Source organism: Episyrphus balteatus, chromosome 3 (assembly GCF_945859705.1).
Source record: "Episyrphus balteatus chromosome 3, idEpiBalt1.1, whole genome shotgun sequence".
In the NCBI taxonomy this organism is placed as follows: Eukaryota; Metazoa; Arthropoda; class Insecta; order Diptera; family Syrphidae; genus Episyrphus; species Episyrphus balteatus.
The window spans coordinates 29,520,769-29,546,573 of NC_079136.1; the positions used below are offsets into that span (position 1 = coordinate 29,520,769).

The following is a 25,805-nucleotide window of genomic DNA, read 5'->3' on the forward strand; positions in this document are numbered from 1 at the left end:
CCTGTTCTGCTGCTTCCATAGTGAGTGCAAACGCTAATGCTTCAGGAAGGGAACGTTTTCCAGCTGTTCGAATTGCTCGCTGAAGATTTATATCAGATACAGCACGTACAAAGGCTTCTGTCGCAAACTGATTGATAATGTCGTCTCCTGCTGTCGGATATGCCAGATGAGCTAACCTTTCAATATCTGCTTGGAGTTGTTGCAGAGTTTCTCCTCTTTTCTGGACTCTTGTATTGAGTTGGACGCGGAAGACTTCCTGCATATGGCCATCTCCAAAGCGTTTTTCAATGACCTGGACAAGAGCGTTAAAGTTACCATTCTTTTCTGGTGGTAAAGTTTGTAACAACTCAGCAGCAGGACCTCTAAGAGCAAGAGTCAGCGCTATACATTTGTCTTCGTCATCCCAGCCATTTGTTGTGGCAGCTGCCTCAAACTGTTTCTTGTAGATCGACCAAGAACTTTGTCCATCAAAGGTTGGTGGATGCATTTCCTTCTTCTTTGAATACTCACCAGAACTTTCTCGGGCCTTAATTTTTCGAACCTTGTCCAACTCTTTAGTAATGTCTTGGAATTTCTCTTCGAACTTTGTGTGCATTGCCAACAGCTTTTCTTTGTTTTCTTCAACACGCTCGTCAAGAGCAGTGAACTTCTTCTCGAAATCACCAAGCTTTCCCTCTAAAAGATTTTTCTGTTCTTCTAGAAGATTCTTTTGCTCATCGCGATGTTCTTCTAGATGTTTCTCCATTTTTTCGAGAAGATTCTGTTGTTCACTCTTTTGCTCGGTACGTTGTTTCTCAATTTTTTCGAGAAGATTCTGTTGTTCACTCTTTTGCTCTGTTCGTTGTTGTTCCATTTGTTCTCTTTGTTCATTGCGTTGTGTCTCAATTTGTTCAAGAAGATTTTTCTGTTCATCCTTTTGTTCTTTACGTTGCTGTTCCATTTGATCTTTCTGTTCTTCAAATTTTGCAAGGAGAACAGCCATCATGGATGACATATCGGAACTAGTACTTACTCGTTCTTCTACCATTTCAACTTCGAATTGAAATGTATCCAAATCTTCGTTTTTCTGGGTTAAATAATCCTGCAGGCGAATAATGAGGTCATTTTTCGATCCAGCAGTAGGAAGACCTCGTTTAGTTAATTCCGCCTTCAGCTCAGTCAAACTTAACTGATTCAATGTCTTACCCATTTTAACTTTTCAAAACGCGAGCACTTTTACTTATTTCAAAATGTTTTACACTTTGTTTATTGTTAAAACACACGCGCACTTTTTATTTTATTCGCGAAATTATCTGATTCGCACAAATAAATAAGTTTTATTCCACTTTTCTGACACCAATGTAACGTTTTATTCCGGGTTCACAATAAAACTTATTTCGTTTATTTTAACTTCCACTTATCTTTCCGTTCAAATAAGAACACACTTTATTTCAAATCAATTTACTTTTATTATTCGCTCAAACAAACACACTTTTCAATCACTTTATTTACTACTAACAATTTCCAACACTTTATTTCACTTTGTACTGTACTCTTTCACATTCAAGATTAAACTGTATCCGGTCGGTGTCCACGCTGCCCTTTTATACCTGAAATTCGGAATTCGAGAATGTCTTCGAAGGTTCTCGTCTTTGCTTCTCGAAGCTTCCTTTCCAAGAGGGGGCGCTTCATACTTCCAGTCCAGTGGGATATTTTGGGATATTCAGCAGTCGAGGGAATTTCTTTGGATGCGTTCAGAGGGTAGTTTCTTAATTACTAAAGGTCCGTTCACATTTCTACCTTTACTGTAGCAGGTAGTGTGTTCAGACTTTTATCTTAAAAGTAGTTCGGTAATTCATCGTTACAATACATTTTTCTTGAAATCAAAAATATGAATTGAACAAAAGGAAATCAAATTATGTTTAAGACATATTGATTGAGTTGTTTCTAAACTAAAACCCTTGTATATATTCTTTCTGTAAGTTTTAGAGCAATGTTTAAGAGAAAAAACAAATCTTTGAAAAAATGTACTTACGAGGTTCAAGCAGAAACGGGACGATATGGATTACGACTTGAAAAACGTTCAAGAAGGTATTTGACAAAAACTTTTTCAAATTCCAATAAAAGTTTTCGTTTTCTTCCTTTGATTCTTTATATAGGCACCCAATATGCATCCTGAGCAGCTCTGAACGCCATATTTTCTTTTCTTTTTTTTTCGTCAGAGACCGATTTTTCAACATCATCCACTGAAAATGATGGTATTGGCTACTTTAAAATGTTACTCCCCTGCACTTTAGCAATAGTAATTGACTAAAAATACTTTATTTTGATTAAAACCAATAATTTCAGCAAAAATATATGTTTATATTTACCCCCAGAATACGTTGTTTACATTTACCCATTATGAAAAATATTCTGGGGCTAATGTAAACACATGCAAATCGACATAAATGTCCTGTTTTTTAAAATTTGTTTGTTTCGCATAGAATCTACATCAAAGTTAAAAACTAAAAAGTATTTGCAAATTAAACTGACTTAATTGAATCTGCAAAAATATTAAATTTTTCTGAAAGACTGACGACTTGTTTGGCACTTTAAAAAATTATCTTTCACGGAAAATACGCTCGTCGGATGAATTCTATCTTGACAGCAATGAGCTTGACGTATAAGTTAAAAGATACATGCGTCCGCAATTTGTATTTATGTATGCATCAAAGAGATTTAACTGAAGCTTGTTATGAGCCATGTTTTCAATTACCCCTGTTTACATTTACCCACATTGACCCTATACATTAGCTAATTTAAATTGATTTTTTTTTTTTTAATGTATAAAATTTTTTATTTGCAATCAAATTTTTTAAGGCTGAAAATTTTTAGTTTCAATATTTATTTCTTTTTTATTTTTAGTATTAAAAATAAAATGATTTTTTACAGCCATGGTTATTTGTTAATACATTCATGAGCAAATTAATTAAAAACCCATGTTTTATTAAAGGTAAGTATAACTGCATAGGCTACTAACTTTTTGTAAAAAGTTCAAAAGTGAAAATTTTCGCTCATTTTATGATCATTTTTCCGACTGGAAAATTTAAAACAAATTTTGTAGTTTTTTTTCACAAAAACAAATGGCACTAGAAAGAAAGTTTTTTTTAATTTTGTAAATTTCCTACTTGTTCCAAAAAGTGGCCATTGTGGTTATGCCTTAACTTTGTATTTGAATGTGGAGTTCATCAAAGTATGGGTTGTCGCATTTGACTTTGACAGATTTGGAAATTTCCTTTTTTCCAGAGAAGGAAATTTCCCAATGTCAGAGTCATAAACAAAAAATACCAAGACTGGAAACTCGGCGGTCAACTGACGTTTGCCTACAAGCTGCAAGGTGTGGTGAATGTCGTGAACCTATCGTTGTGTTCGTGTCAAATGTGTGGTGAATGTCGTGAATCTATAAATGTGTGCGTGTTAACGTCATTTACCAACGTGGTGGCTTTCACATATATTCACAGACAGCACTGTACACAAAAGGGTTTCGGGGGGAAAGACGTACGAAAATTTCCAGTCTTGGTATTTTTTGTTTATGGTCAGAGTAAGCAAACAGACCTAATGTTATGTCTTTTTTCCTCTCCGAAACACTGTCATTTTTAATGTTTATTTCATCGTTTTTCAATTAATTTACAGTATTGTAACACACATTACTACGTTTTCCTTATTTTTAAATAGAATGTTATATCTAATTGAAAAGAAAACTTTAAAATAACATAATTTTATTCACCTATTTAGCGAATGTCACAAAGTTTCAATTGAGATAATAATGTGCGCAGAACTACCGAAATATGTAATCAAGTTTGCGAATCTTTCTTTCATTTTATAATTACGTATCAAATATTTGTTATTTTATTTTTATATTTTTAAGAAAATATATGTATTTTTAAAGGAAACGAAATTTTGTATAATTATCAATGTTGTTTTACTTTTTTTTTTAAATTTTTTGTAAGGACACACAAACTCACTTTATTTTGTCAACAAAATACCTACACTACGTAACACAGAGTAGATGATACAAACATGATGATGATAGGTTTGTTCATATTCTTGAGGTGCGAAGTTCTACGAACTTATCTCTGACGTTTCGCCGTTCTTTAGAAATTTCGAGCGAGCGAAAATACTTTTTTGATATTCCCTTTTTTTCATAGGCGATCGAATTTTTCATTATAAGGTGCATTGAAATCGCTAATTAATAATGGACAGGAAACATTAGGGACTAGATATTTAGTCAATTTCTTAAGTAAGACGTGTAAACAAGTAAGGAGGATTTTTCTTGACTAACTTTCCAATGAAATTGCTAAAATTGGAAAGATTTTTGAGGTTATACTTCTTTTGCAGCACTAAATTGCCATTCATGAGTTGCGAACTGCGTCCGTGAATAATTCCTTTAAAGCTTTTTCTGAAGCAAATATCAACTTATTCACTTTATTAAACAATTAAAATACGAACTGTCAAATGTAAATTCGCAGTCCACAAATACAAAAGCATTCCACAAAGCTACGAACAATTAACTCGCACCTCACTTTTGATTTAACTACAATTTTTTTATTACAGTTCGCAGCTCTCTGCAGCCACTCATATAAATGAAATTACATATTCAGTGACTATTAGCAATTCGCAGACGCATATCGCATATCCATATGAATGCCACCTTAAAGAGTGAGAATTTACAATTTGACAAAAATGTCAAAGGGATTAACTAGTAGCACCATCTAGTTCTCATAATTGTAAAACATAATACAGTAGTCCCTCGATAATGTGAACTAATTAAAACAAGGCTTTTTCGGATTTTAGAGGGATTCACATTACTGGAACTTTTTCCAATTGTCATTTAAATGATTAAAACATTATAACCAATGAATATCACAGAAAATATTTATTTTAAGCCCAGTTTAAGCATTTATTGAATTCAGAAAAAAATCTATAAAATATACATAAATACACTCCATTTCAAAAACTGAAAAAAAATTCATAAGAATCTTTAAAATCAATTCTTCATAACATAACGTAAAAGAAACTACATAAAAAGATGTAAAATGTTAGCACAAAAATCTCCAACCTACAGCTGCATTCAATATATTTTAAGATACAAATAACAGTTATCCACTTTTCAAACCTATACAAAAATTGCGTGTCCGAACGAGGAAAACAAGCAAGCTTTTGCAAAGGAAATTCATATTATAGAGTATTAAAATTTTCGAAGTTCACATTATAGAGATGATAATGAAAAGTTTTGGCGATTCACATTTTAGAGAAATTCGCATTATTAGTAATTCACATTATCTAGGGACTACTGTATTTGTTTGTATGGTGTGAACCTTCTAGGTGAAGTTTTGTGAGTGCGAAGTATATTCAGCTCTGTTCTGAATGAAAACCACTTCCTTAATTTATTTTATTCAGAGCAGATACTTGTTTGAAATTTTCTATGGTACGAAAACCTCATAATCAATTTCACTTCACCCAGTGAGGTTCTTGTAACTTGTCGACCTCGCTTTCCATATTTACGGGCAAAAACCGGTACATATTGGGTCCTATCGTGAATCTCCGAACGAATTTCGTTTCCCTCGGAATTTTTTGTGCGATCGTATCTCTTTCGGAATTTACTTTCAGGGAACAAAAAAATCCTATGAAATGGCAGCTAAATTTCTCCTGAAAATTTATTGCCGATGCCAATAAATTCCGAGGGGAAAATTTCATGACCATTTTCGTTGCCATGTTTAAAACATTGGAAACATTACCTGGGAAATTTTTATTCACAATAGCCTCTATTGAAAAATCCGGAGAATTTAGCTGTTATTTTCTTTGGAAATAAATTCCGGGAGAGTCCCGGTCGCATTTCATGGGGAAAAAAATTCCGAGGGAATCAAAACTACCCGACTAATCGATTTGCATATTAGGCTTAATGAAAAATTTGTATTTCTAACTCAAAGCGTTATCTCCCAATAACGCCTTTTACGTTTCCTTGTGTTAGCGCTATGACAAGCATATCAAACATTTATTCATCGCTCCATATAACTCTGTTGAATCCTTCCAGTCTTTTTTGCAGTCGCAGAAGAGGCACTATTTTATCATTCTATTGGATCGTAAAAGTGCTACGAATCACAAAACAAAATTTCACATTGCGAAATTTACTTTTGTATTTCCGGGTTCGTAAAAAATTTGCGTTACAATAAGGCCGAACTTGGTTTCCCCTTTGAGTGACCCATCTTTCCTTTTGAATACCTCTTCGGTGAATAAATTTAAGCAAAAAACACAGTAGCATTTCTTATATAAAAATATTTTTGTATATTTTTCGTTTAAATATTTTTCTTTTGAGTACACAAAAAATTGATTTCTTTTAACAATATATCCAGAAGTCATCTGGTCTGGCAAAGTTTTGGCGCTGAATAACGTTGACATCAACAAACGATCACATCACAGCGCCGAATAAAAAGCTGAAACCATGAAACAGACTTACCTGGTTGAGTATTGTTTTCCTTTTTTACCGGGGGGTTCTGTTTAATAATTGTAGCCCGCTTGAAGAAAAGAAAAAAGGGAAAGTATTTGTGTTTTAAGAAACTGAATGGAAATTCCACTAATTCTAAGTCCTTATTAACTAAATCAATAGTGTTCGTTGTATTTTATTTTTATAATGAAATATAAATTCTTAAATAAGCAAGACTGCAATGAGGCATTCATATTTTTAAGGACTATTCAAAATGCTTTTTATTTTTGGTGCCTTGAGTTATATATTAATAAGTCCTTCATAATAGTGATAATTTAGCTGGAAATCAATGGAAATAAAACTAACGTTTTATGATGTTTCTTATTAAATAGAATATCGTGGGTTACAACGAGAAAATATTGAATTAATTAAAAATTATTTTGTTTAACCTAGACGCGACTACAATATTAATTTTTTTAATCAAATAAAGGACTTCTACTCTTATTTCCCTACAAAAAATTCTTACCCTTTTTGTTCTCAAATATCTATTTCAAATTATGTAGTTCAAGAGACTAGTCGTTCATTAACTTTTTGTGCTTCTTAATTGTGTCTAACTTTAAATTGAGTTGCTATCGGCGATTAATCGATGTTTTCGATCACAACTAGTTGTTTGTTAACCAATTGTTTCACTTCTTATAGCACAAGTAGTTAATACTATAATAACTGATTGTAACTTGTTTTAAAAGTCATAAAAACAAATAATGAAACAATTTTGTACGAGACAACAATAAATCGAAAAAAAAAATAGAGTAATAATGTTGATTCTTAAGTATTTCATCACGCGCAAATATAAACCTGATTCCTGGTGTAACTTGTAAATAAAAATAGAACGGTCTATCATCCGCTTAAACCATTTCTTAACCCTCTGTCGGCACACGGGTGCGAATTTGGCAGGATAAAAATAAAAAAAATACGATTTTTCAAAAAAGTGGTCACAAAAAAGTCTCTTGATAAGGGTGAAAATATTTTTTTTCGGAATTGTGAATACAATATTCGAATTCTTCGGAATATTTCATACTTGATTCTCTATAAAATATTGTGAACGAAAAAAGTTCTAGCGACATGAAAAAGTATAAACCAAATTCGCACCCGTGTGCCTATCACGTCACAAATAAGAGGTTTGCCTACAGAGGGTTAAAGAGCGCTTTGGTTTCTGACAATCCTATATGACATGAAGAATTGTTTTCTCCGATTTGAAAAAAAAATTAAAGGTTCCCGAAATCATTAACGCATAAACGCAGTTAACCAATTTTCCAGAAATTCAAAAGGTCACAACAAACATCTGCCGCATCTATGAAGTTGTAATTATGTGGAACGAATTAAGAAAAATTTACTCTCTTTTCATTGGATATATAAAATCATAAAACACAATGTTCTTTCATACATTGCACTTTTTCGTAAAATTTTATATTTTTCGGTGTAATAATGTCTTTTATTACAAAACTTGTTAATACATTTTAATTCTAAATTAAGTAAACATCTGGTAATTTTCAGACTTCAAAAGTTGCGATTTTTTTCGAAAAGCAAGGGCTAACGAGAGTAAAAATTTCCCCATCTTGTCTGTCTGAGTCTGAGATGAATTTTCTGAGTGTTTGCTCAAGCATTTACAAAATTTTATCAGTTGGAATTCATAAGCTAAATGTAAAGAAACCCTTAGGTTTTCTTAAGGAAAGAAGTAGCTGAAGTGTTCCTAACGCAAGAGCAAATGTACACTTGAGTAAAAATTTTATTTGAGTGACGACTCTAAATTCCGCCCTCAATCTCAAAAATGTGTTAAAACAGAAATCAACATCAATACTGTATTTTATTTCGTAATTTGTGTCCCATTAAAAATTGTTTGTTTATTGTGGATAATAAATTGTTATTTTATAACGATAGAGGGATAGTGACTTCATAACTCAATAATATTTCATTTTATCCATTCCTACGAGGCAATTTATTTTGTTTAGATGTATTGGTAAAAAAAATTGATTTCATTATGAATAGTGAATCGAATAAAAAGAGAAAGGAACCGAACTACATAAATGAATCTTACAAGTAGGACGTTCGGCATTTCAAACAAGTGTACCAACAAAATTGTTATATCTTACTTCTCTAATAAAAAAAAACCTTTGATTCAAGAAGATCTACTTGTTATCTTCTGCCTGCTTAATGTTTTTGCATACTTTACGTGCGTTTGGCAGATGACGACTTCAGGAAACTTTCATAAATCGTATTTATTTTGTATCGAAGAAGTAACATCTATTTTATTGTTTTTATACTAATTTTTAAACACAGCTATACTCTGTTCTACAAAAATTGTCAGTACATATAAGATAGGACGTTTACATCTCATTCTGCATCATGTTTAACGCATAAGTCTATCACAACAAAAAGCTCTCACAGCGATGCAGCACTTTGCATAAAAATGTTTCAAGTGCGATCAAAAAAGTACCAGCGTTACCCCTTTGTTGGTAGAATTTCACAATAACAAATTAAAAAAAAAAAAAAAAGAAAAATAGATTTATCTTTTCCCACACAACCAAGATGTAATAATAAGGGTATTCACGTAACGAGATAATTTTTTACTTTGCAGAAAAATTGAAAATTCCGCAAAAGGTTTAAATGAACACCCCCGCAGAAAATAAATGCGTAAGCAAGGGAAAAAAACAGCTGTTTGTTAAACGTCAAATTGAACTTATAAAATTTGTTTAATTAAAAAAATTAAGTCAAGCTAATTATGCAAATACTATGCAACAATAAAAAAAAATGTAATTTGCTCAGATAAAATAATATTCTCTTTTCAATATTAACATATTTTATTTGTGATTATCTGAATAATAAGACATAAATCGCGTTCAAAAACATATTCCAGATACGGGGATCCCAAATAGCCTATCCGATAGGTGATTGAACACACCCAAAGTTTATCAGATTTTTTTTCTACGGTTTCTCATTTCTCATTTCTACCGATAGAAAATTCTACGGTTTCTATGGGTTTTCCGCGTTTACGTGCTTACCCCTAATGTAATTTTTTGCAATTTACTTATTCAAGAAACATCCCGAAGCGACACGCCCGCCAAATGATTTTCCCTGAAAGTCCATTGCGGCGCATGCTAAAATGTTGACATTAATTGTTTTCCAAACAAACGAAAAACAGAAAGCCACCAACCACACGACAACACTTATGTCTTTTTTCCGTACCAATTGCTTTAAAAAAGCATTAATCCTGAAAGCTCTTTCACAAAAACAATAGAAAAAGGAAGTATTTTATGAAGAAGCTTACCAATGGTAACTCTTATGTATTGTGAATATTTTTAATACACAGACACACCCTTGCTGATTGAGTTTCAGTCTGTCACCGATCGTGTGGCAGATAGGTCATAAGGGATGTACGTCGCTTGATAAAGAAATTACAACAACAATGCCATAGCACGTCTGTGGTTTTCTCATGCATTTCAGGGGTATATTTTTTAGTGTGTACTTTTGTGAAATCGTTTGGTCCCACTGATTTGAAAAAAGCTTTTCCACAAGGCCTGTACTGGCAATTTTTGTTGGACAGTATAGGTAGTTGAACTTCTTAACGACCTACTTCTAGCATTCATATGGTTCGAGTTACTTTAACGCATATAATATTTGACACTGCGGTATCGATGCTATGGTTTACGATTTTATCTCCCATTTTTGGGGGAATACCCTGTTCGACCAAGTCCTTTAACACGATAAAAACGCAAGTACATATTGAATACCATGCAGATTTAATATGGTTTGACTTTGGGTTTTACCCTTAGACATACATGTTAAAATCGTTAAAATCGCATACCATGATTTCCATAGCAGCAGTGCACAGGTTTAAAACTAAAGTCCGATGATTGAAACTCAAGCAAACAAAATTCAAATAGCAAACATTATTATACTAATCCAAACGACCCAATTTAATCTAAGATTCGATTCGCTATTCATATAATTGAGGATCTATTTAAATATTATAAATATACATACCTATGATACCACCATAATATAAATAATTATATAAATTTACAATATTTATATAATATATATTATAAAGCTGCTGAAAATAATTATATAAGTTAATAAATAATTTTTATTGTTTTTCGTAAATAAGAATGCTCCTGATAGATTTTTTTGATTTCATCATTATTTATATACGGAATAATCTTGTATATTTATTATATCCATTTAATTAATTTTTTTATAAATAATTTTACATATATTTAATTCCAGACATCAATGTATCTGTCCCGTTTTTTTTTATTATTTTTTTCTTCTTCTTCTGTTTTTGTTTTGAATGCAAATAATGTTATTTATTAAATAGTATTGTAATGAAAAAATTTATTGGAAATACAAAATATTATTAAAAAAAAAAATAATAATACACATTTATATCCCTCAAACACCTCACACTTTATAATTCAAGTAAATGTATAGCTTTGAAAGATAAACGAAGACACGGTAACAGTTTTTTTTCTTTTGTTTTTACGTTAATGTTATACTGCTATAGTCCCGTAATCAATCATTGCATTTCTTTCTTATGTTTTCTTCTTTTAAATGAATTTTTAGTATGTTCCTGAAATATTATATATAATACTACTCATGGATATGTGTATTGTGTGGAATATTTTTTATAGTTGTTATTAAAATTCATTTTATTAAAAAAAAATAGTAATAATGATTTTTCAGCATTATTTGAAAGTGTTTTTTTTTTTTGTTTAGTTTCTTTTTTTTTCAATGATAGTATATTTTTAAAGAGATCCTTAAATTTAATCTGCGACCTTATTTGAAGGGATAGAGATAAACACATGACGTCACTTTGTTCTGGTTTTTTTTTTAAAGATTTTTTTTCATATAATTAGGTATACATCTTACATGCCTAAAGTAAAAAAGATAAGATATTTATAGAGAAAAAATATATATTATACATATAAGATAATAATATAGAATAAAATATAAATGAATATTGATTATTTAAAAAAAATTCTTCGCAATTCTAGCACCTTCACTTTGAGATAAATGTATTTTTCTTAGTACCAAAAAATAAAGGCAGGTATTACTCTTCTTTATTATCATGCGTAGGTCCTTAATATACAAAAAAATATAATTGGATAATGGAAGTTATCAAAACTTTTTAATCGTAATGATGAGTTGATAGCGATTTCAAAAATAAAAGGGAAAGTTTACGAAATTGCTGGTTTAACTTGTAAATCAAAACTGCAGTTTATTGTATTTGGTAAGGCTCAAACACCCCTCAAATTTGTAGAATGTAGATAAACAAACCCTTGATATAAAAATCTTGAATTACAAAAATCTTTACTACCAACAAAACTCGAAAGTACAATACATTTAACCCTTTTAAGCGCCTGCATTTAACTTTATTGAGCCTTAAACAACAACTTCATCTAAAACAATTGTTGTATCATTTCAAGACAACTTGCAATATGGTCAAGCATTTTGTCGTTTTTCCTTAAAAAGTTGTTCAAAAAATTGGAGTGCGTACTAACATATAACAGTTTAAAAACTGAACTATGTACTTTTAAAATATTGAAAAGTAAGCATTAAAATTGAATTAAGAATATATTTATAATAAAATCAATTTTTCCAAATTATATTTCCGTCAGTTGGAAGATAAGTTTATTTATCTTGCTTCAAGTCTCTTAACTTATAATAAAAATCAATTATTTAAAGAATAAAAATAGTGGTTACATAGAAGGAACGAATTTCTCGTATTTGAGATAAGAGATTACGTTGTATTAAAAAAAAACTTTGTATTTTATGATATTTGTAATCCAAGATAATTTTGTTTTAGAAGCGGTTTATGTATGGCTTTTTCATACTTGCAGTGGTGCTGCTGCCTGTTTAATCAATTGCTTGTTTTATTTTTTCATAATATACCCCAAATCTGTACAATAATAAGGAATTCAGCATGGTTGGTTAATGAAATCTCTAGATCGATCAATGTTAAAAATGCATCAACTCAGAATTATCAAAAAGGGTCAAAAACTAATTTTTAAAACTTATTGTTGATATCCTGATCAAAATTAAAATATTTATATAAATGAGTCGAAAATTAAATAAATTAAATCTGCTTGCTTGTATCAATTTCAGTTTGGTACGTTACAAATATAATTTAATGTAATTTTCAAAGGCATAATGACGATCTGCAAAGATCACTGCTTCAAAAATAACCAAGGTAATAATTATTCACTAACTTGTATGGAGTTCAAGTATCTCGTAATAAAATATTTAATAAATAAATGAATAAGCAGTAATTTACAAGCATTTTTAAGTTGAATAAAAAAAAAAAACAAGAGTTCAATCAAATCGAGCCGCTTTTATACATCTTAAATAAAATAAATTATTAAAAGTAGAAGATATATGACTAGTTGTTGGTTTTTTTTTTGTGTTTGATGTTGATATTTTGATATAAAATATAAATAAATGTATAAAAATTCTTCTTATCTTGCCCACGCTATTTTGATATTGCAACAAAAAAATCATTACAAGGACAATTATTGCAAACATACCTGCAAATATATTCTTAATATTGCCGATTTGATGCATGTCCAGAGACGCCACTACTTTTAACTGGTGTATAACTTTCCGCCGCAGGCTGTTGTGTACTATATGAATTATAGTAGCCTTGAGCAGAACCATATGTGTTCTGTGGAATGGTGCCTGAAAATAGTTTAACATGTGATAGCAGCTTCTGTATTGTGTCGTCCTTTAAAAATATTTCCTTAGTGTCAGTGTTATTTCTTAGAAAAAAAGTACTTCCTATTCATTATTAATGTTGTTAGTGAACGGACACAAAGAGGTCAAAGACGTACACAAAATTAGAGTGAAACTAACAAAAGCTGTATTGTTTTTACTTTTCGTTAACTATTTATAATGAGCAATGTACATACGATGCAAATGGATTACACATTAAGTTAAGTAGTGATGAACTTTTTGTTGCAATTATTTAAGTTTTTTCAATTACTCTACACACACACACAGGTGACAAAAAAAAAAAAAAACCTATCATTAAATCGCAAATGCCATTGAAGGGTATAATTTAAATAATGATTCCCAACTAAAGAAGAACTAAATCATGTTTGATTTCTTACCATAATTATTTCCTGCCGTTACACCATAAGGATTCATACGATTTCCACCTAAATTACCGGCCTTTGTTGGACCACCATTATAAGCTTGTTGATACTCACTGCCAAAATTACCAGCAGGTCCCCAACTGTTGGGTGGTGCTGCGCCAGCAGGTGGACCTTGAGGTGGAACTGCAGCAGGTGGCCCATAGGCTGGTGCCTGATTCCAACCTCCTTGGTATGGCGCCGGAGCAGCATTCCAACCATTGGCGGCGTTCTGTGGTGGATAGCTGTAAGCTTGTGGAGGAACAGCGCCTGCCGGTGGTGGCTGTGTGTAGGCATTTGCATAGCTGTTCATTCCCCAGCCATTGTTGGCATATGCTTGTGGTGGAGGTGCCATATTATTTGGCATTGCATATTGTCCATTATTTGGCGGTACCACACCACCGGGTCCTTGCTGTTGTTGTTGTTGGTGTTTTCGCATTACCTCTTGTTTGTATACAGATTTCTTGACGTCCACGAACACATATTTAATTGTGTGGTTTTTCTTTACTAAAAATTGAAAAATAAAAACAAATTGTTATAAATATCTAAGAGTTAATTTTTTTTTTGTGTTTTTATTCTTTGGAAACAAAACCCCTTATGAAAACAGAAAGCAGAAAACTTTCCCTTCTTATGATAACAGACATTTTTTGACTCATGAGTACAAAGCTCTTTCCACAATGTTAAAGAATTAATTAAAGAGTAACTTAATAGCTTGCAACAAAGGGGAAAATATACATACATGAGTATGTATACATATTTCAATATACTTAGATATAACCGAAACGAAAGTATGCGTTTTCATCGAATTCAAAAGTCTGGCAGTTTAATTCGCGGTTTACAATGTTTTAAAAGAGTTGAACAATGCGTTTTTCCAATTGATGTGAGGAGTAATAATTCACACTATTTCACATTATGAATATAAGGATTGATGCTGTCATATTTCGTTAGCCTGAAGGTCACAATTTTGGCAATGCAAGAACTCAAGGAATAAGCTTTTTTTAAGCAACCATATCTGCTTTATTTTTGGAGTGCTTTGAATTTAAACAAACAAAAAATTAAACAGAAATTCTCCAAAATATTGCCGCTTAAACAGCTTATATTTTGAGTTCTATTGATCGGATGGTTTACATTGAGGTCTTCAGAGTTAGGAAAAATGACGGAAATGTCAGTTTTCCTCATATAAATTGGAAAACTCACGTTCTTCAGAAATCAAATCAGATAGTGTTCATACATCCAAAGTATAATACATGCGCAAATAGTTTCTTTGACATGAGTCTAATCGCAAATGATTTAACAACTTTGAAAAACATCGAAATTTTGAACATTATGCGGTGTTTGAGAGACACACACTCCTATTACAGATTCCCTCGTAGCAAAGTTCCGAACGTAAAGTTCCGCTACGAATACTGCTAACTCAATGTGCTCTGCACATGTCGTGGGTTTGAATCATATTCACGCCGAATAGTTTTTTTTTTTTTTTAAACAATATCATCGCGTTATTATTTGGGTGTTATTTTTTAATTTGTATGCATTCCATTCCAAGGATTAAAATGTGTAACTGTCTTCGTAAAAAAAAATCAGCCAAACTTCCTATTCATTTGGCCTTCTAGTACGACGGGACCTATGATGACGGGGTCTGTAATAAGGGTTAAAATTTTCTTGATTTTTCGTATACTTTTGAATACTTTTGTCCGAATCTCGGCACAAGATTACGATCATAGGTTAACGTTTTGACTTTTGCTGTCTCTATTTAATCAGTGGACAAAGATAGTGATTTATAGCAACCATACGTTAACGAACGTATGCCGTGATTCGGCCCCAGGTGAATATCAGGATCACAGGAAGGATATGTTCTAGTTTTGGACGAGTGTAGGTTTTTATCGATAAACGCCACTTCAGAAGTGGAGAAGGCTCAGAACTTGGATCGTTTTTGGTTATGGTGATGGTTAATCAGGTAAAGTTATCCAACCCCATCAACTCACTGTTTACATGAGAGCGACCAACGAATGAGCGAATGGACAAACAAATGAAATTTAATATATTTTCAAAGTTAATTTTTTTAACAAAAACTGTATAAAAAAGTAGCAAGCTAACTAGTGTTTAATTTTTTTTTTTTAATTATTACATTTCAATTTCTAAAACAAGAAAAATGTGGACCAACCAATTGTCCGTACGAACAAACTTTTATTCGTACCGACCAATTTGTTTTTTCATATTTTTTTTTATTCTAGTTATTAATATGGAACTTTTTTTGAAAAATTTGAACTTTAGCCAGCTGCCTATTCTTTAATAGAGTTTTTATTCAAAAATGTACTTTAGAAATACATTAAGCTTCATTTTTGTTCGTTCGTTCGCTCATACGTTGGTCGCTCTCATGTGAACAGTGCATTACCTACATGTCGATTTTTAAATTCGCAGATAATGATTGGAATAATTAAACAAACATTTACAAATTAGAACTGCTTCCGTCTGAGAAGCCATTTAAGTAGTTAAGGGCCATTTGCTGAATCGAAACTTAAATAATTTATGTTAAACATAAACTCTTAATCACTACTTTTTCCTCTGCGTAAACTGTCTAATAAGGATTTATGTTGAACATAAATGCTTAAGTTTCGATTCACAAACGGCTCTAAGTCTTCTCTATAAAATGTCTAAACCTGGTAAAAACTTTTATTTTACAAATGAATTCAATGTCCAAAAAGTAAAAGTATTCCACCAATAACTAACAGCAGTATAGTCTGATGGTCTATATTCCGATTGTGCCAATGGAAGTTCTCGGATTGTTAATCGTATTTTATTAAATTATAGTTCATTGTTCAGATGACCCTAAGCCCCCATTCACAACCACACATTTTTTCTGTATGCATGTCAGTGATAAGAGTCAGTAGAAAATGGCCGGGAGCATCAGCAAGAGCAAAGTTTTGGTGCGATAATTTGTAATAACATTATTATGCTGTGGCTTATTATTGAAATCAGTATCTTAAACAAACTGCAGTGTTTATTCAAACAATAGTACAGAAAACAAGCAAAGAAGATACCCTAATTAATGAATTCTTCTTTCTTCTAATGCTCCACATTGATTTCAGATTTGTACTTTCACTTCAAATCCATGAAGTTAATTAAATGAATGAAAATATGAATTTCACCCCTCAAGTTCATACACAAAAAACCACTGGACGTGTTTTATGCGCATGATTCTGATTTTAAGTTTGAGGGAGAATTTCTGTAGCGATCAGTAAAAGGGGGATTGTATGGGAAAAAGAGCGTTCCGAAGAAGCCGACTGAATGTGGAATTTTAAGATTTTGTTGATGAAACAGAAGAATTGTTCTGCGCATTCTCTTTACATTTTACCGACAGGTTTGACGTCTTATTGGAATAAAACTAATGCCAATTATGTTCCTAAAGTTATAGTTTGGGAAGCAAGAATTTATAAATTTAATTAAACCATCCCCCATCCCCCAAAATCTTGATACTTACATACTGCTTTATCAACTGCATCATAATCATCAAATTCCACAAATGCAAATCCACGTTTGCGACCCGTGGTCTTATCTGTTAAAATCTTAACTCCAACAACATTTCCAAATTGTTGAAAGTATTCTTCCAAACATGGCTCATCATGAACTTCCTTTAATCCGCCAACGAATATTTTTTTCACAGTAGCACTTGCTTCGGGTTTATCTAGTTCTGGACGGGGAAGAGCTCGTTTAGCATCAACAGTCCTTAGATTAGAATAATTTTAAGTTTAGTTGATTTTGCTCACTTTCTAAAAAAAAAAATTAATTCATTTTTAGGGCAAACTTACTTTCCATCAATTATATGAGGTCTTGCAGCTTGCGCTTGGTCGACCATTGTAGATTTGGCAAATGAGATAAAACCAAATCCCCGGGAACGTTTAGTAACTGGATCTCTCATGACTACAACATCCGTAACATCACCCCATTGTTGGTAGAATGATTTAAGTGAGTCTTCTGTGGTCATTGGCGAAAGGCCACCAATAAATAATTTTCGCAAATGCTCTGTATCAGGCGATTCCTCCTTAAAATTTATTTGAAAAAAAAAATTGTAATTAAATAAATTTCGATGACGCCATTTTGTAATTTATGTATATAATTTCGGATGAGCTCAATTTTTTTAATATGGCTTCCATTAAGACATTTTTATCTGGGTTTTTTTAATACAACTAATTTTGTACTTACCATGCCGTTATTAGTTGATCTACTCATGTAACTATCTTTATGCATTATAATATATTATATTTTTCTTTTAATTTGTATTAATTTAATTAAAACACTAGTTTTTTGTGAATTTCACCTGCTTTTTGCACTTTACACTTTTATGTTCTGCTTTAAACAGTTCAACTTTTCACACACAAAAATGGAATGAAAGAAAATGAAACAACTACCGACAAGTCCGAAAATTTGACTCCGAAAAATATTAACGTGAAGTAGGTTGCAGTTTGAAAAATGACGTTGTCATTTTCAAAAAATAGGTTTGTTCAGCTTGTTGAGATATCAGGTGCCGATTTTAGTTAGGATTTACATAGAACGATAATTTTATTTAAGGCTTAACTACATTGGCTCAAAAAGTGAAAAAGTACAAAAGTGAAAATTTTCAAACGCATTTCTTAATAGTTTTTCGGGCTAGAAAATTAAAACAAATGATGCAGAAAGCTTATTTTTTGGTCTTAAAAACAATTTGTATACTCTTTTTCACAAAAAAATTGCGCTAGCCAGAAAAAAAATATTTTCACTTTTGTACTTTTTCAAAAAGTGGTGTATGTAGTTAAGCCTTTAGGATGAAAGTATACTAAGGCCGGTATTCTTGAATTTCAACCGAGTTGTGCATAGATTCAGCTAAAACTGTATATTTTTTCATACAAAAACGCTGGAAGTGAAGGTGTGGGACAAACGATAGCATGAATGACCAATGATCCATAATCATGGATATAAATTAAAGCGATCTGTTTCTATATTCATCTCTTTTTCGCTCATGTTTGTTTATTATCCAATTCATACTCCATCTCTTATCTTTCTCCCTACCGACCTACAAAAGACATCTACTTCTCAAAATTGGAACTAATTTTTTGGTTCAAGTAAAATGATCCCGATAAAAAGCAGGATCACGTGATGTTGTCTTTGTTTTATATGTATGATCCTGATCCAAATCCACATGCATAAAAAAAACGGCTATATCGAAGCCATCAAGTCATGCTTCCAATAAAGTACGCAAATTGAACTAAATTTTAAGCTTCCAAACAAAATCCAAAATATAGCCAAGCTTGAAATTAATTAAAGAATTTCAACTGAGTTGTGAACAATCAATCAATTTTTTTTATTTCTAACTATTCCTTGCAAATAAAAACAGAAGAAGAATTAAGAGAAACGGAATCATTAGTAAATTGTGAAAATCCCTAATAAAATTCACACAAATTGAAAAGTGTAAACGTTCTTAGTGTGAACACCCCTTTGCAAATAATTATTCTCACAAACGAGCTGAAAGCCGAGAAATAAGCTGCAAGCTGACTCGGCTAGCCGGTTCAGTTCAAATTTCTACAGGCCGCCTCAACAGGAAATATTTTTCTCTAACTCAATGTCTAACATCTACAACATAACAATTTTCATTTTCTTGGCTGGGCAAATTTTGTTCGGACAATTCATTTCATATGCTTCGTTCGCCAGAGGATGATGTATGATTTTTTGCGGACAAAATTTATTTTATATGGTCAATTTTATATGAATACTTCTTTTTTTTAATTTTTTTTTTTTCAATTTATTATTGTACCTATTGCTTGCCCAACTAACATTTCAGCTTCGGTTAAGGTATTACAAAAGCTACATTTCAGCTTCTTTTAAACTTTAGTAAGGTTGTTGGGCATGGAAAAAGGAGAACGTTATACAAATTTTACCCTCTATAAGGATCTTAAACGAAGCTTTACCGAAGCTCTACAGAAGCTTTGAGGTTTGACAGATAGCTTCGGAAGAGCTTGTATAGCTCTTTAATACATGTCTTATCGAAATTTAAAAAAAACAACTACAAAAACAAAAGAGAATTCTGGTTTTAAATCATGAATTTTATCTTTTGATCTGATATTATATATAACATTCCATTAGTTTTTAGTATATCTATTAATAATAATTTTAAAAGTATATAATTTTTTTTACCACACCCAGGAATCGAACTTCGTATCTGCTTGGTGGTAGTCCACCACTCTACCCACTCGGCCATCCTAGTATATTCATTAATGAAATCAAAAACTTAATCAGTTCAAATAGCAAAAAAATGTCCGAGCTAAATTATTCAATGTCAAAACCAAAAAGTGTACGAGCTAGATTATTTAATATCAAAACCAAAAATCAAATACAAAACTTGGTAGTTTCTCCCAAGTAACAATTTTACTTGCATAAGGTCCATTTTCTTCGATTCGGCAAGCTATAGTTTGTATAAGTTTAGTTTAAGGCTTACTTACGCAAATCATCCATTTTGGAAACAAAGGAGGTTTCCTTAAGGCTATCTGGAAGTGTTTAGAAGAAGCCTTGCAAATATAAGTTAAAGAAGACCTTCATAAGACCTGTTTGAACCGTTTTAAAGAAGCCTTCCATTTTCAAGTGACAGAAGGCTTTCATAAGACCTGTTCCAAGAGGTTCTTGTAAGTATGCAATGTTTTCATCTTTCAAGTATGCAATGTTTTTCACCAATAAGAATGCAAAGCTTTTATCCTGCAGATATGCAATGTTTGTAACACTTTAGAAAAAAACATTGCATTTTTATGTGAGGTTTCAATTAGCTCCCTTTTTGCCACTCATCTTTAATATTCGAGTATGGTCTACTGGTAAGGTGCTGGCTTGGTATGCAGAGGTACGTGGGATCGATTCCTGGCGGGGCCATTTGTGAAATAAAAAAAAAATGTGTTCTTTTTCAATTAAAATAAAATTCTTCTCATTTCAGAACGACAGGAAAAGCATTGACATGGCCAAAAAAGAAGAAAAAACAAAATAGAAAAAAATTAAAAGAAAAAAAAAATCAATAAAATCTTTTTTTTTTATTCATAAATTCAACATCTTATAACAACCTCCATAAGGCCTTATTATAACATCCAATGCAAATGATAGTTTCCTTAGCGAAGCTATAGTTTCCCTAAAATGTTTCATTGTTTTGTAAAAAGGCCTGCATAAGGTCGTTTTACGCTTTTCGTCACAAGCTATTAGCTTGTGGATTGCCTGAGGAGGAAGGTCTTGGGGAAATTCGGTAATGTGCGCCAAAATGATTTGCATAAGACTTGTCCTTCTTCTTAAACAAGTCAAAAAATAGCTTGCATTGGCCCTTATGAAAGCTAAATTGTTACTTGGGCTGTAAAGCTTCTATAAATTCATTAAACAGGCTTATCCGAAAAACAAGTTTTTTTCGTTTAAGTTTCTTTAACAGTATTTAAACAACTTATTAGAAGTTTTTAAACAAGTCCGAACTTCTATAAGCAGTTAAATTCAGAAGCAAGCTCAATACAAGCTGTATAGAAAGTAGATCCTGCGAAATTTCAATTTATAGAAGCTGTTGTGCTAGTTGGGTGGTTTGTTTTTTTTTTTTACCTTCTAAAAAATAAACAAGCTATTTTTATAAAAACCATTTATAATAGGTGTGTTTTTTTGTTTATCTATATAGATTTTGTGCAAAAAAACGACATCGAGATTTTTGGAATCCGTGTTAAAATTTGGCAGCACTGAACATTTACTTTGACAACTGTCTGTCAAAAAGTTTGCTTTTGCTTTTTTATTTAAAAAATTAAAATTTAATAAAACAAAGCTCTAAACAAAATGGGAGAAAAAAAAAAACAAACAAAAAAAATCGTAGAATTGTTCCTGTTTTACCTATGCTTACTTATGATGCCCAAGGAGATGACGAACAGAGATCGCTGCCACACATCGACAATGGGTTCCATTCCAAACTACCACCAGGAATTCTACCACATGGTTTGCCCACTATGAAGGAAGTTGCATCAGCCATAACACCACTTGAACACAAAAAAGAACCTGAAGAGAAAAATAAAGTAAGTGAATTTTTTCTCTCCTCTCTTTACATTAATTTAACATTTGTGCTTTCAGTTAAGGAACTATCGGAAGAACAAAAACAGATGATCATCTTGTCGGCGGACTTTCAAAGGTTTGTTTTACCCGCTGGACGTGTCTTCGAAAGGGCTCTATCTGAGAATGTCGACATCTACACCGAATACATTGGAGGTGGTGATAGGAGTCAAACGATGAGAGGACACATGCTAGGTTGTCATTGAATCGAGATTTCCACGAAGACCGATGGTCTAAGAATCGATGCGTCACTTCAATGGATTGGCCAACACATTTTCCTGAACTGGTTGTTGTTTCATATCACAATCATGAGGTTTGCATTTGTATTTTTTTCTACGATTCTATCTAAAACCCACTAAATTTTTTAAGGAGAGTCACAATGAACCAGATGGTGTTGTAATGGTCTGGAACACAAAATATAAAAAACAAACACCCGAAGATGTATTCCATTGTCAAAGTGCCGTTATGTCAACATGCTTTGCTAAACCAGCAGAGCACCTCTAAGTGCAACTGCACATACGCATCCAGTGTATTGTTTGCAAATGGTTGGCACACAGAATGCAGACAATGTGTTATCGATCTCATCCGATGGCAAGCTTTGCTCATGGAGATACACTGGAATTGCAGCCACGGCAATCGAACCCAATTGCTATCAGTTGCATGTCCTTTCCATCGAATGAGATTAACAATCTGGTTATGGGTAGTGAAGATGGCAATGTTTATTATGGTAAAAGTTTGTTGTGATTTTTCATTTGCTTATAAATAAATTGTTGTTTCTACTCAAGCTTATCGACATGGAATACGTTCGGGTGTGTCTGAAGTCTATGAGAAACATTTGGGTCCAGTGACGGGAATATCAACTCATCCAAATCAATCTACAACAGATTTTGGTGATTTGTTTCTTACATCGTCCATTGATTGGACAATAAAGTTATGGAGTCTTAAGGTGAAATTTAATATCTACTATAACGACCAATATGTATTACATTTTTTGTATTTACTTGTAGGACACTAAACCATTATATTCATTTGAAGAAAATTCAAATTATGTTATGGTCTCCAATTCATCCCGCCTTGTTCGCTTCTGTCGACGGCAGTGGTCGCCTTGATTTATGGAATACCGAAGTGCCCTCGGCATCGGTGATTGTTTTTTTTTTTGTTTTGTGTATGTATGATAATGAAAATTAGTAAAAGAGTATTTACTGAGTAGGTACCTACTTATGAAAAAAAAAAAAACATGAAACAAAAATGTTAAATAAATATATAGGTAAATTTTGTCAAAAGCTGAGTAATTCTTTCTTTGAGTATGTTTTTTATTTCTAAAAACTAATACAAAGTTATGTGTTGAATTTTTTATGGAAACATTTTGTAAGTCTGATGTAAAAGTGCAGTTCCGAGATTATGCAGTGAGGCGCGCACAAATTTGTTCATTTAATTTTCATATCGGATTGGAAACTTGTCAGATAAATCTTAATGAGAAAAAGCAAAACGGATTACGTTTTAATTTTGCAATTTGCAATTTAATAATAAAATAACTTATTTCTAAGATACATTTAAAATTTTGATGGCACAAAGGGGGTCTAACGTTAAATAATAATGACAAAGTTATAAAATATAAACAAATATAATACATGGATAAACTTAGTTTAAAAAGTCTGCCGTACTCGAGTTGTTCAGACCCGGATGTCCAGTTGTAGGGTTGGTTAAGTTGGGTTGGGAATCCATGTGTTTTGCCTTAATTCCTCCCTCTGCATAACTGTTTAGGAGGGGAAAGCAATTGCGAAGAAGATTCATGCAGATTTTCTCGGGAGCTCGATGGGGGCTTTAGACCCATTTGTAGAAGACATGTCCTACAGAAACAAAACGACATCAATGCAGGCAGAGTACATAAGGAATATATCGAACCAAAAAAGGAGAATCAATAAAAATATTACCTGCAACCAATTGGGGAGCTAAATGATGCTCTGAAACAATTACCACTTTCAACATGCCATTTGTTTCCACACTTCACTTATCATGCACATGTCGTCCAAGTTTGAACGCAGTGAAGCGATCTCTTATGAAATGGTTTTTCATCAACGGGAGCTGAAGGATTTTTGGGTGTTGAATGAGCTGCATAATGCAATGTTAGGATTGTCTTGCTTGTTGCTGTCTGCTGTTTGGGATGAAAAGTGTTTCCTGGGGGAATATGTGTCGGGAGGTATGTTTGTATTTGCTTTTCTTCGCAGCGCACGCATACATGACGTGTATCATTTTAAAAATGTAAGAGACTGTTTTTGTGGTGGGCATTCTAACGATGCAATTTATTAACAACAAGAGCTTTGTTATCATTTATTCATGTTGATCGTCTAAGAATAGACGTTTTCGCAAACGAGCGCGCATTCCAAGAGCATTTGACATTACATTTTGGCTGTGAGGGTTGAAGGTACCGACACGATTAAGACCCAAGCGCATAGTACACAGAATTCTTCTTTTGTGAAATAATTCCTAGAAAAAAAGATTAATACGCTAGTTCATTGTAAGAATAAATTGATTTACTTTCCATCTCCTTTTCAGGTTTTTTTCTTTAATTTTGGGGAAGATATCGCACTCTTGCAAACACGTGAATCCTAAAATTATTAAATTAAAAAAAAAACCAAAGTTTATCGTACAATTTTCATCTTTTTCCAAAAAATATGCTTATACTTACATTGATTTGTGTTGTTTGTTATTCCTAATTGAATTCAATTTTAAATATTAAATTTTTTTTTGTCATATATCTGTCAACTGCAGCTGTCGTTTATTGGAATCTGACATTTAATAAGTGTAATGTACCTTGGCAGTACTGTTTTCTATCGAGAGAAAGTAAAATCTGGATAATTATCTGGATTTTTCAAAAATCTATACAGATAAAGTTTTTGTTGTAATTAACACGTAAATTGTTTTCATTTCAAAAATCTCGATGTCGTTTTTTTGCACAAAATCTATATAGATAAACAAAAAAACACACCTAATACCTGTTAAATAAATTCAAAATAAATAAATAAACTCAAAAGTATATACCATTTCATGAAATCTAATTCAATTCAACATTAAACATGCAAAAATTCGCAAAACAAACAAATATATTTTGTCGTCCGCTACTACGGAGACAACCTTGCTCATGAGAGGACAAAAAATAATGAAAAAACTGCACTTCCAAAAGAAAAAAAAACACATCTGTCAAATTCGACATTTTTCGACACAAGACATTTCTTGTTAAGACACGTCAACATGACAAAAATTATCTCCTGTGGAGGCGGCCTTCTAATTTAAAAAATTTCCTATGCTATTTGACATTCGAATTGAGATAATTTGCAAAATTATTTCAAACAATAAAGGCTTAACTACATTCACCACTTTTTAAAAAAGTACAAAAGTGAAAATATTTTTTTTCTCGCTAGTGGGATTTTTTTGTAAAAAAGAGTTTACAAATTGATTTTTGGACGGAGAAATAAGCATTCTGCATCATTTATTTTAATTTTCCAGTCCGAAAAACCATACAAAAATGCGTTTGAAAATTTTCACTTTTGTACTTTTTCACTTTTTGAGCCAATGTAGTTAAGGCTTAACACACAAAAGGTGTGTTTTTTATTACCACCGGGCTTAACTGGACAAAAAAAAAGCATTGGGGCTTAACCTGAAATCTTGGCAGCACTGTATATTGAATGTTCCGAAAACACAAGACACAACAAATATTTAGAGTTGTCATATTTTTCGCTTTCGAGTTTTTCCTATATTTTCATGTATGTTTTACAAAAAAAATACAATAATGTATGCTAGTAAACCTAGTTAAATATATTTTATCATTCCAAACGTAAGTTTTCACGTTTGTAAACAAATTCTAAACAATTTCTGAAAAAATTAGTTTGGTAGCACAGATTTAAAACTGTTCAAAAAGTTAAGCCCAGAAAAATCTCCGGGCTAAACAACTAAGCCCACGGGACTAAAGTGTTGTTGTATTTAACATGTAAATTGCTTAGCCCCGACTGCGTTTTTTTTTGTTCAGTTAAGACCAGTTGTAATAAAAAAACACACCTAAAAACAGGCTTTAACAGTCCTAATCAAACCATACTCTT

At 32.1% G+C, this 25,805-nt stretch overlaps 1 protein-coding gene and 1 pseudogene across 3 annotated transcripts; one reads left to right on the forward strand and one right to left on the reverse strand.

Moving 5' to 3' along the window:
- Positions 1 to 6,282: 6,282 nt before the first annotated feature.
- Positions 6,283 to 18,013, reverse strand: LOC129915965 (ribonucleoprotein RB97D). Of its 3 annotated transcripts, none has more exons than XM_055995696.1 (6): positions 17,830 to 18,013; positions 17,436 to 17,668; positions 17,108 to 17,352; positions 13,609 to 14,136; positions 13,027 to 13,177; positions 6,283 to 6,536 (listed from the first exon to the last, which is right to left on the reverse strand). In XM_055995696.1, the coding sequence occupies exons 1-5, from the start codon at positions 17,872 to 17,874 to the stop codon at positions 13,041 to 13,043; spliced, it is 1,188 nt and encodes a 395-aa protein (XP_055851671.1). In that variant the 5' UTR covers positions 17,875 to 18,013; the 3' UTR covers positions 6,283 to 6,536; positions 13,027 to 13,040. The 3 variants fall into 3 exon arrangements, with proteins under 3 accessions (XP_055851671.1, XP_055851670.1, XP_055851672.1); XM_055995695.1 differs by lacking the exon at positions 6,283 to 6,536 and adding an exon at positions 11,188 to 11,375; XM_055995697.1 differs by lacking the exons at positions 6,283 to 6,536; positions 13,027 to 13,177 and adding an exon at positions 11,188 to 11,375.
- Positions 18,014 to 21,497: 3,484 nt separating this feature from the next.
- LOC129914896 (cytoplasmic dynein 1 intermediate chain-like) lies at positions 21,498 to 24,683 on the forward strand (annotated as a pseudogene).
- The last annotated feature ends 1,122 nt before the right edge of the window (positions 24,684 to 25,805 follow it).

Bases quoted from the DNA above. Each gene is read 5' to 3' on its own strand.
- LOC129915965 (XM_055995696.1), bottom strand. From the start codon at position 17,874: ATGCATAAAGATAGTTACATGAGTAGATCAACTAATAACGGCATG. The intron at 17,669-17,829 runs GTAAGTACAAAA...ATAAATTTTAAG, and splicing joins GATCAACTAATAACGGCATG to GAGGAATCGCCTGATACAGA. The intron at 14,137-17,107 runs GTAAGTATCAAG...TTCAATTTTTAG, and splicing joins TGCAGTTGATAAAGCAGTAT to TAAAGAAAAACCACACAATT.